Here is a 12,169-nt window from a genome sequence, read left to right as displayed (position 1 = left end):
ATCATTATACTCAGCTTCGGCAAGAGAAACCATTAACACAGCATGGAATACCATCCCACTTCCTTGATTTTGCAATCCTAGATTTCTTCAGAAGCAGTTTTTATACAATACCTCTCTCTTTCTTCTTTGTTCAGCATATACAATCACTCTTCTTCCTTTGAACATAACCACTTCCAAAATATACTATTTTATAAAGACAAATACTTACACCTAAGCATGAGATTTTTCTGTATATTTCTTGAATTAAGGAATAAAGCTACTTATTCTCTATAATTGTTGGTCTGGAAATAAATATTTTCCAGCAATTTAATGATGCCTTTATCATATACCCAAATCAGAGGAAACATTCTTACTGTTGTCTCAGAAGCAACAGGGTGTAGGTTTCTATCACATCTGACAACAGTCTGAGTGCAAGTTTGGTTGAGAAGCCATGTGTCATACACTGCATCATGTTTCTTCATTTTAAAATATTAACAGTATTCAAATTTACTGAAATTAAATGTTCTTCCAAGAAATAAAGTCCACTAAACTCAATGATTAGATCTAACAATCCTCTGAGCGGTTGTTCCTACTGTATCATTCTATCATGTAAGCACTTAACAACTTCAGTAATGCAAACAAAATCAATCTAACAGAGACAAAGGTTTTACGTTTCCCTTACTTTCCCCTTCAAGGGTTTTCACTAGTCAGACAGAACTATACAATTTTATAAGGTCCCACTTTGTTCAGCAGATACTGCTGAATTCAGACTATGTTCTGAAATACAAATTCTCCATGCTATCAATTTCTAGCCACAGAGAATGAAAACACTATACAAACAATGCCTAAAAAACATGACTAAGGAATGTCTAGATCTCCTTTTTTTTTTTTTTTTTTTTTTTTTTTCCTCCCTCTCTAATATATGTAAAACATATTTGGATGATAAAACTTGAAATTTTAGCAGAAATTTTCTACAAAATTTGATTTTAAACCAGAACTGGGAAAACTGGTCTGGGAAATTTCAAAGATAATCTCTTCCACCACGATTAAAATGCTTGTGCATTATTTTACAGAATGCTTTCTAATTTGCTCTTTTATTCCTTTATTTTAAACTGAAAAGCTACCAGCAGCCAGAGAATACAAATTGCAGCAGCAAGTGCACTCTAACCAAGGGTCCCCAGCCAAGACAAATCACTCATTACATGCATCAATGATACTGTTTGCTATATGTGACTTTTCCCCTTTTGTCCTAGGTGCAGAAGCCATTAAATGGATTGAGACAGTAGAACTCCCAGTAAATACACCTTTAACTATGTCCTCATTCTCTGTATGTACCTTCACAGTAGTTTGTTACAGATGGTGCCTGCTGCCCATCTTTCTTACCGAAGTGACACAGCACTGATTTTAGGCCAGGCTAAAACTTCTATAATTGCAAAAACCTGCTGGAATGAGGGAATGCTGTATCACAAATGCAGCTAAAGCAACTCTATATTAAAAAGTTCACCCTGGATCGCTTTGCTTATGTTAGTGCTTTTAACATAAGCTTTACCTGTGCTATCCAACAGAGAGCTGCACTGACCTATGAGGAGCAGCTGTGCATCATTAATCTGGTATTACTCTTCTTGGAGAACCTGTCAGCAAACAGTAGACACCTTCAAAGTCTGTTTGGAATTCAGTCAACTCAGAATTAATAAAATCACTTCTCTGAAGGGGAAAAAAACTCTATCAGCCTCTAATAAATGTACCTTAACACAGACCAAGAATTGTTATTCAAATAAAGAGTATTACATGTTTAAATTCTTATTCTTTACTGACTTTAAGCAGAATCCTTCCCAGACCACTGTAGAGACTGGTTTTCTGACTGAAAGAAAAGCAGAAACATCTGCTAGAAACTAATGTTCTTTTTCCTTTCTTAATTAATTTATTACTTTTCTTAATTCAGTACATCCATGAAGCGGAAGGAGCAAGGAAATATGAGAAAAGGAAGACAGATAGATATTACTTTAATACTGAACTTTCAAATGTACAAATATAAAACCACTATTGAACTTGGCCAAATATCTGTTGTTCACAAAGCATCTGCTTATAATCAGAGATATTAAAGTAACCAGCTGAACTGAAATTTGTTCAGATATTGAACATTCTGCTGTTACCAAATGAATACCAAATGAATTATGGAATTAAGGAATTTGGTAAATACAGTCAGAATAAATTTGATAAAATTTCTAGTGAGAAACCTTAATGCATGTTGTTTGACTATTGCAGTTAGTGAGCCCACTACAGTCCACTTGTGACGCCTGGTGAAGGCATGCTTCAGTTTCATCATGGAAACTGCACGCGCAGATCCAGATCCAGTTTAGAAGTCAGGGTAACTGTGTGCACATGTACGACAAGGAAGACTGTGGGAGAGGCTGATGAAACAGGGAGAAAGGAGCGAAGAACAACCTTTTCTGTGTTTCTGATCTTGGGACTGTTTTGGGCCAGATGGCACAAGGAATATATGGGCAGAGACCAGCCCTGGTCATACATCTCCTACGGCAGCATGAAGGAGAGAGTCAATTTTTACATCATAGTTAAGGAAAGGTTAAGGGTCACAAAGCTGATGACTAACTGAATTAAGCACAGCCTTCTCTGGTGCCGCTTACAAAGTAACATCAGGATTTAACTATTCCTCAACATTTCAGTCTGGCAGGGAAGTATTTGTTGGGGATGGAAGGGGGGTGGCAGAGACAGCAGGAATTAGGGAGAAAAACTTTGAGATCATTTAAAAACAAATTTTGTAGCATACTGTTCTTTACAGATTTTAAGAGAATTTCAAGAGAACAGGAAAAACATTGAGATCTAAAGCATCTTTGCTTCGATTCACCGTGTTTCAAGCCTGTGCTTCATGTTCAAGCACAATGTATATGTTTAATGTATTCTACATTGTGTTATATCATTTTGTAAAAATTGAATGTTCCTATGATATTGAATCAAGGCTTCAGAACTGTTAAAGAATTGTTCAGAATTGTTAAAAATTTCACCTTTTTATATCTATAGACAAAATACTTTTAAAATAAGACTATTCTATAGAAAGGAAAAAATATTTTTAAACTAGATAAAATTTCCTCATAAATGTTTTTATATTTTACAGAACTGACCCTGAAAGACTACCAAAAGAAACATCAAGATACTATAGCATTATTATTTTTTTTTAATTTAGCCTGGTTTTAAAGATGATAATATATATGAAATACTTCCTTTAAATGCCATAACAATTATTAGGGCTTTATGTGTTTAGGCAATTAAAAAACACATTAAAAAAAAGTTATGGTATCTGATAGCTGAAACATGGACACATACTATGAAATACTGTAGAACAATTGTTTAAAGTGAAGGAAATTATTTGTACAGTATCGCTGGGAGGAAAAACACCCATGCATTGCTTGGATGGTCTTTTTTGAATATCTATGTAAGTATCTAAAACATCATAAAAACACCTGCATGGATTAAAAATAATAAATCTCTAATAAGTAAATCATAGCCATTATCAAGGTATTCAGTATTTCTACATTTTCTTACAGAAGGATAGAATTTAGTCCAAATGCAGAGATCTCAGACAGTAAGTGCTGGAAATACAGATGTGTTATGTTGTGGGTGAGACAATTAAGTAAAATTTTCCTATTGACTAGGAAAAATGTTTTTTTAATTATATATTTTTTTAACATGTCTGATGAGCAAGCTTCTGATATTCATGTAAAATACACACTTGATTTAAAGCCAATTTGGCCTTCAAGCTGTGTTCTCTAACACAGATTAAAATTAGTACTTGCATTAAAAATGGACACTGGATTAATTGAAGAGGCTTCTCTTTAATGCCTACTTTTTAAACTGACTTATTCTAAGACGCGTGTAGGTACAATAGCTTACCTACGCACACATACATGCACACACAAAAAAAGATGTTACAAAACTGATAAACTGATAAAAGCATCCTTCAAACCAGTGTAAGGGTTGGCAGAAAAAGTGGTAGACTTTAACTAGAGGGGTTTGAAAAGAAATGAATAAGCTAAAGGTAATTTCAGCATTAAAGGTTACAGGCTTTTGTATGGTCTGGAAATATCCTGGAACCATTACAACAGAAAATGGACTGATGATTATTCAGAAGGATTCGGATAGAAATGAAGTATTTACAAATATAGTAAAAATAAATAAATAATATAAAAAGATCTTTAGGTTATTAAAAGCTTACACAAATCTATTCCAAAAATGGAAACAAACATTAGTAGAAAAATCCAAAATTTTACGCAAGTTGCCTCACTGTAAGCTCATGTAAGCTCACTAAAGCAAAAATTATAAGGAAGTGGCATTCAAGAATTAAAAATCAATCTACAAGAAAAGTCTGAGAAATAACTTATTTAACTTCATGAAGAAGTGAATATATGTATAGACCACTACTGAGAAAGAAATCTTGCAAACAATTTCATACTTTTATCTCACAAGAGAAAACTTCTTTTCAGTAGAAATTCTCAGTTCTAACACTCAACCATAAAGATTGGTGTATCATTTACAAGTTCAAAAGTTCAAGGAAGATGCATTGTTCATAACTGATATCTTTCTTTGACAACTTCTGCGAGATGCATTGTTTCCTGATGTCAGGATGGATTTTGGATAAACAATTTCCTTCCCTACTCCTTTACTTCCATACTGTTTACTGTTCTACCTCTGTGTCCCAAAGTTCAGGGTGTTAACGGGCATGATAAACAAAAGACTGGCCTCTTCTTTATGTCAATGTCAAGGTAGAGTAACCCAGTGATCCCAATGGAGACATTCCATTTTACACATCCAGCTGCAATAAGAAAATGTCCTAACATAGCAATGCCAGATTGGCATACAAGAACAATACAATGCTTCTCATATTGCACATGTGTATTAGTTTCTAAATGTAGGTGATTAGTTAAAGATTTTAATCAAGGTAGGCCTTGATTTTTACAAAGTTTAGCTAACAAACTAAATATTTACTTACTGTACATCTTACTGACAACCCACCTGCTGAACTGACTTTTCTAAAATTCACAGTTGAAAAGTCTAATATCAGATACTCAAATGGGCCCTCAGACAGAGTTAGATCTAATTATTTAGATCTAAAATATGTATCTGGAAACCGAGAGGAGCTTTCCATAGTTTCCATAGGACTGAATTTCTTGCACACTCCTTCCTCCTTTCATTTAACTATTTGATTTGTCAAAAAAATAGTTTATGTTGAAATGCTAACTGTTAATTCATAGGAGGATAAGAGTGGTTGTTCCGGATCAAACCCCAGATATATCTAATCCAATTCTGAAGTCCAGTTTAAGAAAAGACAGCAGCAGAGTCTTTGAAAAGCAACCCAGAACAGGAGACAGACACGGGACAGTCACCAGTCCTGTGCTTGCATCTGGCTGATTTCTAGGAACTGTGAAGCCTTGTTTCCCAACAAAAGCAAGACGCCAGGTGAAACTGAAAACTTGATCTCTCTGAATAAATCATGAGAGATGGAGAAAACACTGCTCGCTGTCAACTGTTCTCTTCAGTTTATACTTCCATAATTCCTCTACCACTTATTTTTGACTTGCCTTCTTTCTCAACAGTGCGAAGTTGTGGACTTCTAAAAATACTTTAGTTCCTCTGAGGTGTTTTCACACCCCAAATTACATGAAAACCACAGAAGAACAGAACTATAGAAGAACATAAGGTCTTAACTTATAGGTGGTTAAGCTATACGTTGGAGGTGGTGGTGTGTTTTTTTTTGTTTGTTTGTTTTGTTTTTTAATTTCCATACCAATCATTCTTGTTTGTCCAAAACAAATTAACAAAATATCCAAACAGCACTCAGCATTGCCAAATACAGAACCAGGAACATATCATGAAGCATCAACATCAAATCTGTTCATCTCTGATATTTATGGCACTCAAATCTAGGCTCTTGGATAAAAAGTCATTTCATGCATATCTACACCTGCAGAGGTTCCAAAGTCATCCTTACCACTGAAGTCTGTAGCGTTCGAAGATAAATGGGTAGAAATATTTTTTTTATATAAATGGGTAGAAATATTTAAATTATTAACAGCTTCAGGCAAAAATATGATTCTGCTCATCACTTTCTCTACAGATGTAAAAGAGAGTAACATTTTTACTGCAATGGTTTTATTTAATTTTCTCATTTTCATCTAAGGATATAAATGTTCACAAATACCAGCTGGACAACTGAACAGCAGAATCCAACAGGGTGAGTACAATATAAGCATCAGCACAGCCTCCTCCTTAGTACCTACATTTCTCAATGTAAGAGAGATCCTCTAGGAGTAAAATATTTTATGATTCTATTCTATGATTCCGTGTCTTTAGAGGGACGCTCAGCCTCTACACTCAGTCCTGGTCTCCTTATTATGACAGGAAAATTTGGAATGCTATATTAAGAAAGACCACTTATCTGTGACGGATTGCTCTTATGTAAAAATAAATATCTGAACAAATATAAGACAACATCTTTGAACTGATGAAGAACTCAAGGTCATTAGTAATCTGCCTCAGATTTTAATATGAGAATCAAAAGGTTTTATTTACGTACTTTGAAATACCCAATTTCATCAAGCATAATAATTGTGAAAATAGAGGCTATCTGAATTTTCAAAATGGCACTTGACATTATTTCATACCTTATTTTTTTGTAGGATGAAGAAAATAAATATGTATGCCTTTCAGAAGGAAGCATAAAACAAACAAACAAACAACAACAACAAAAAACTTACATAAACCTAAGAAGATATAGTGACATCTGGTAACTAAGAAAGCACACAACTTCCTTTCACAGTTCACTGATAGCCATGAAGCATGATGAACTCTGCAAGTCCTACAGTTTACTTCAGAAATTGATGGTCTGGTGACAGATAATAGCAGGTACAGTTTGCAAGAAGCCAGTGTATAAAAATCCTTTCTGTTTTATGTGTACGTGGAAACATACGTGCATACTTAGTGCTGGATACTGTTAATCCATTAACTGATGCTACCTCTATCTCAAAAAGTCATGTTTTATACAACGTTCATGGTTTAGTTGCTCTCATCTTTATCTTTAGGATTGAGAGTAGTTGCTCAATTCAATGTGTTTTGGCAACCAGAAAACAAGCCTACAACACAGGGTGAAATCTTGTACAATAATGCAACTTATTTGTAACTAGATGTCATGGTCAACTAACTAAAATTTAGATGAACGTGCAAGCACTCAACCTACACTGTTAACTGAGGCTTATATTTCAAGCAATTCAATTTCAGACCGCAGCAATACATGTCCTACACAGCTCCATGGCCTTGCCTACCTACAGGGTTTTTCTTAGCTGTAAAATCTAGCTCTTGGCACGGTCATAACTTGTTTTCGAACTTACCACTCCATTAAGATGAATGAGTAAGTTCACTTCTCTGTCAATAGTATTGTTTCTGTCTGCCTTGCTACAGATACTGTAAGGCACCATGCATTGATTTACGGGGTGAAGAAAGACAACCTAAGAGTCTTGGAACTATATAAAAATATCCTTCTGTTTGAGGAAAGCAAACAAAAAGATAAATGCCAACATAATAACAGTAATTTATAAGACTGGAGTATATTAATTCTCTGAAAATCCCTCTTTAATAACAGAAAATTCACCATTAAGGATGAAGAGGAAGGGCTCTCTGGTTACCAAGTTGGATTAATAAATATATTCCCCTTCCACATTTTTTCCCCAACCTGACAACGCAATAAAAACATTCCTTTGCAAGTTTGCATTAATGCTGATATGCTTGTAAATACAAAATAGAAGACCAAATATTTTAGATAGTAAAGCTAAGTTATAATTACGATGATAATTAATGAAAAACCAACAACTATTGCAACCGTGCTTCCAAGATGTATACTCTGAAATATCACCTTAAGAAAATATAAGATTTATTTTTTTTTCCTCAGCTAACTACACAAGATTAAAAAAAAAAAAAGAAGAAATCTTTGTAGCTGGGATACCAAGCATAAGTAACTGGTACTTTAAACTTATCCATTTAAGTGTTTACACAATATGCAACTGCTTTATTGTATTCATTTTCTTTTATTCATTTCCTGTTTTTAGAGAAAATCATCATTAAAAGTAGACTTTTTTGGCTAACATTTTATTATTCGGGTGGTGTGGGTGTTCTGAATCACCTGTATTAATTCAGCAAATTTAAATTTCACATGTGTTTGGATGAGTTAGATTAATCATTTGATTTCCATGGTACACTGGCAATACCAAATATATTAGAAGTTCCTCCTTTTATTAGAAGTTTTGAATTGAAGTGCAGAAAGAGAAGTTAACTCAGAAGGTAAGAAATTCATCAGCACTTTAGAAAAGTTACGTCAATATCAAAAAACCAAAACACTTCATCTTTGAAAGCCTTTCTCTGGGCTAAGCTGTTTTGGTAACTTTTCCCCATTTTTAACTAGTTTTTGAAACATTATTTAACTATCACTAATTTAATCTCAGGAATATCAAATACTAGTTCAGAAACTTACTTTAAAATGACCTAATCTAACTTGCATTACTTAACACAAATTCTTTACCTTTGATGCATAGAATGTGCCATGGTTATTCTATAACACATGTGAATAGGTTTTTTTAGACAGCATTTATGTCTTGGTAGGCCTTGCAGTAACATAAAGGCATTAGCATGCGCTAATGAATGGGACATAAAAGGAAAACCGTGTCGTGCTGCTGTGAAAATCTGATGTCTTCTAAGACAAGAGTAAGGGCAAACTGTAACACAGCACTGATCTGGCTCTATGTAATCCAACTGCAATCTGAAATTATACATCACATTCAGTACAGAAGAGGCAAAGGAATAATATCACTTGGAATGTCACTACCACGCCTGACTCTGATTCTTCAAGGCATTTGTGGCCAAACTATCACATTTTCCTACTTTCCTGATATTTTATGCTCTCTTTTTACTGTTAGCCATGTACGTACAATGAACACTGAAAATGGACTGTAAAACAGAAGTGTGAAAATATATGAGCTACACATTTGGTAGTGCTCCACAACTAAAACCTGTTTGTTTTCTCATTACTTTCCACAATAGTCATTTTCAGCACTCCTTTCAACAGTAACAGGTACAATAATTTCTACCAGAAGCAACGTTCAGAGCTGCCCTTCAGCTCCCATATTTTCACTCACATCACACTAAAACCCTGTATCAGGAAAGCTAAATTGCACAAAAAAATAAAAAATAAAAAATAAAAAAAGGAAAGACTGACTTTAGGAAGAGATGCACCCTACATTCTCCCCAACTAAGTAGAGAGATGTGCATTAAATAAGCAGTTAAGGAAACACTCTGCTCTCTCTACCCAGATGTTCAGAACGTATAACACGATGTTTCACGATCAGTTACCGTGTGTTTTTTTTTCCCAGTTCTATCTAACAAAATTTTATACTGTATGAACGTGCGATGCAGCCTTATCCTTACTTCTCTAAGTAGGGTGATTCATTTTTTAAGCCACGGGCGTTTTCCGTCAACACAAGCACCGTGACAACCTGGGCAATTAAACTACCGTCTTCAGGAGGACCTGAGGAGCATGCACCTGTGCCAAAGCCTTTAGAGGAGATTTTTTCGGGCCGTGGGACGAAAGCCCGCAGCGCTGAGGTGCTGAGGGCAGCCACGCATCCCTGAGCAGCGGACGAGCCGCAACCTCCTTTAACGGGCGTTAAGCTCCCCCAAACCCGCTCGGAGGGCGCTTCGCTCCCGGCAGGAGTCGCGCAGACCCTAAAAATTACACCATTTCACGTCTACAAACGCTACCGCTCCCTGTCAGCGGGAGGAAACTTCGCGGCCGGGGCAAGCTGAGCCGCTCGGCCGGAGCACCCCGCGGGTCCGGCGGAGCCCCCCGGAGTGGCAGAGCCCCCCGCTTCCCTCCGGGAAGACCCCCCCCCCGTCCCCGGAGCCCCCCTCGGGAAGTTGTCAGCGGGCCCCTCGGCGCCCCTCACCTTGGTTGGCGGCTCCGTGGCCGCCGTCGGCGGGGCGCGCAGTCAGCAGGGGGAGGAAGAGGCCGAGTCTCCAGAGCAGCCCCCTCGCCTCACGACACCCCATGGCTGTTCCCCGCCGGGCTCCCCTCGTCCTCGGCCCGCCGAGGCTCCCTCCCCGTCCTCCTTCAGGCCAGCGGGGGACGCCGGGGGGGCCCCCCGAGCGCCCTCCGCCCCGCCGGGCTCCGGCGCATCCACCGGCGGGGTCCCGGGGCACGGCGGCGGGCGGCGGTGCCGGCAGCCCCCGTGCCGCCCTTCCGAGGGGGGCGGCGGCGCCGGGAGAGCTCCGGCAACCGGGAGAGCCCCGGCGGCAGGGAGCGAGCGAGCCCCGGCAACTTCGAGGCGGCGGCGGCGGGGGTCGCGCCCCGCTCCTCCCGGCGCCCTCAGCCCCGCAGAGGCTCCTTCGGCGGCTCCGTCCTCGGCGGCTCCTTCCGCGGCTCCGTCCTCGGCTGCCCCCTCCGCCGTCCCCGCCGCGCGGGGCCCCGCATCCCCGGCCGGAGGCAGCGCCGAGGGGCTTCAGTTTGCCATGGCGAAGGGTCCTGCCCCGCCGCCGGGGGCGGGGAGGGGAGAGAAGAGGAGAAGAGAGCAGAGCAGAGCAGAGCAGAGCAGAGCAGAGGGGCCGGCCGCCTCTTCACGCTCCCCGGGGCATCAGCGCAAGTTGCGCGGCGGCATCCCCGGCCGCTCCGCCGCCGTGCCCCGGCTCCCTGTGCGTCTCTCTCCCCCCGTCTCCGGCTGCTTCGGCGGAGGGGCGATCAGAGCGCGGGGCGGCTCCGCCGCTCTCTCCCGCTGCGCCTCGCCGCGGTTTTTGGGGCGCCGCTGCTCCCCCGCCGCCCGCCAAGCGATGGCGGGGCCGCCCCGCTGCGCCCAGCCCGGCCCAGCCCGGCCCGGCCCGGCCCGGCCCGGCGGCTGCCGGGTCCCCGGGAGGCCAGCGCGGCCCCCCGGCAGCCAAACGGCGCGGGGGGAGCCGTGGGAGCGGCGGCGGCCCCTCCTCAGCCGCCCTCCTGAGGGGAGCGGGAGCCCTGTGCGTGTGTGTGCGAGGGGAGAGGAGGAGAGGAGGCGCCCCCTCGCCTCGCCGCTGCCGGCAGCCCGCGGGTCGCATGCGGCCGGCTCGGCGCTAGAGGGGGTTAGTCGACAAGGCAAAAAAAAAAAAAATAAGTACCCAAATGGGTACTGGGGGCTGCGGAGTGCAGGGGGCACAGGGGAGAGCGGGGACCGCGGGCTGGCTGGAGGCTGCCTCTCGGAGCTGCCCCGAGGGAGCACACATCCCTGTGGTGGCACCCCCGGCTGCACCCCCAATATTAACTCTCTTCTTCTTTCCCCTAACTCAGGTCATAGGGCTGGGGACGCCGACTCAGACAGGAGGCCCAGGTGACTTAGGTGAGAGTGTCTGCCCCGAGCAGAGCTGCCTGCTGCTACTCACCTGTTGCCCGGTGTGCAGGGCTCGCAGCAGGGAACAGACACTTGGGATGGGTTCACTACGTGCTGCACGTACAGCACACCCCAGGGTCCAGGTCATTGCGGGTCTAGTTGCTTTTCTTTTGGTTGGTTGTTTTCTTTAGTCCATGCAGCATTTCGGTTTCTGGGTTTGTACAAAGACAGAACGAAAAAAAGCAACAAGAAGGTAACCACATCCACATTTCTGAAAACAACTTCCTAAAATCAGGTGTCTAAATCCACATGTAGGAGAACAAAAGCTGTCTGATTCCCAAGGCTTATGAGTGTCCATAAATCCCATTGAAGTCAACGGGTAACACAGCTATATACTGCCCCAGCTAAATATACTACCCCAGAGGATATCAAAGTTCCTGCTGAGGTACCTAAAGAGACATTCAGATAAGCTATATATTGAAACAATTACTTTGTAATGCAATAATAAAGAATTTATTCAAAGAACAATAAATAAATAAAACAAGGATCAGCTCTTATGTCAATTATTTTCAAAGGCGTTGCTCAATGACAAAAAAAAAAAAAAAAAAAAAAAAAAAGCCAACACAGAAATATATTTTTTATTTTTATGAGGTGAATCTTTCCAGATTACAGCTGGCCTATGATATTGCAATCTTTCCAACATTTAGCTGAACAACCTCCTATAAGGAAATTTTATCCAAAACGAAAGTTTAACAGGAAAAGCTTAAGGAAATATTTATATA

At 40.7% G+C, this 12,169-nt stretch overlaps 1 protein-coding gene across 4 annotated transcripts in view; it reads right to left on the bottom strand.

The window, feature by feature from the left end:
* EPHA6 (EPH receptor A6) overlaps positions 1–10,217 on the bottom strand; it is a 513,331-nt gene extending 503,114 nt beyond the window's left edge. For all 4 annotated transcript variants that reach the window (XM_032187197.1, XM_032187216.1, XM_032187206.1 and 1 more), the window contains exon 1: positions 9,984–10,217. In XM_032187197.1, the coding sequence (XP_032043088.1) occupies positions 9,984–10,086 (103 nt within the window). In that variant the 5' untranslated portion in view covers positions 10,087–10,217. The remainder of the gene's footprint in view (positions 1–9,983) is intronic.
* Between the last annotated feature and the right edge of the window lie 1,952 nt (positions 10,218–12,169).

Source organism: Aythya fuligula, chromosome 1 (assembly GCF_009819795.1).
Source record: "Aythya fuligula isolate bAytFul2 chromosome 1, bAytFul2.pri, whole genome shotgun sequence".
NCBI classification, from domain to species: Eukaryota; Metazoa; Chordata; class Aves; order Anseriformes; family Anatidae; genus Aythya; species Aythya fuligula.
Note: the sequence above shows the minus strand (reverse complement) of the source record. Positions and strands in the feature narration are given on the sequence as shown.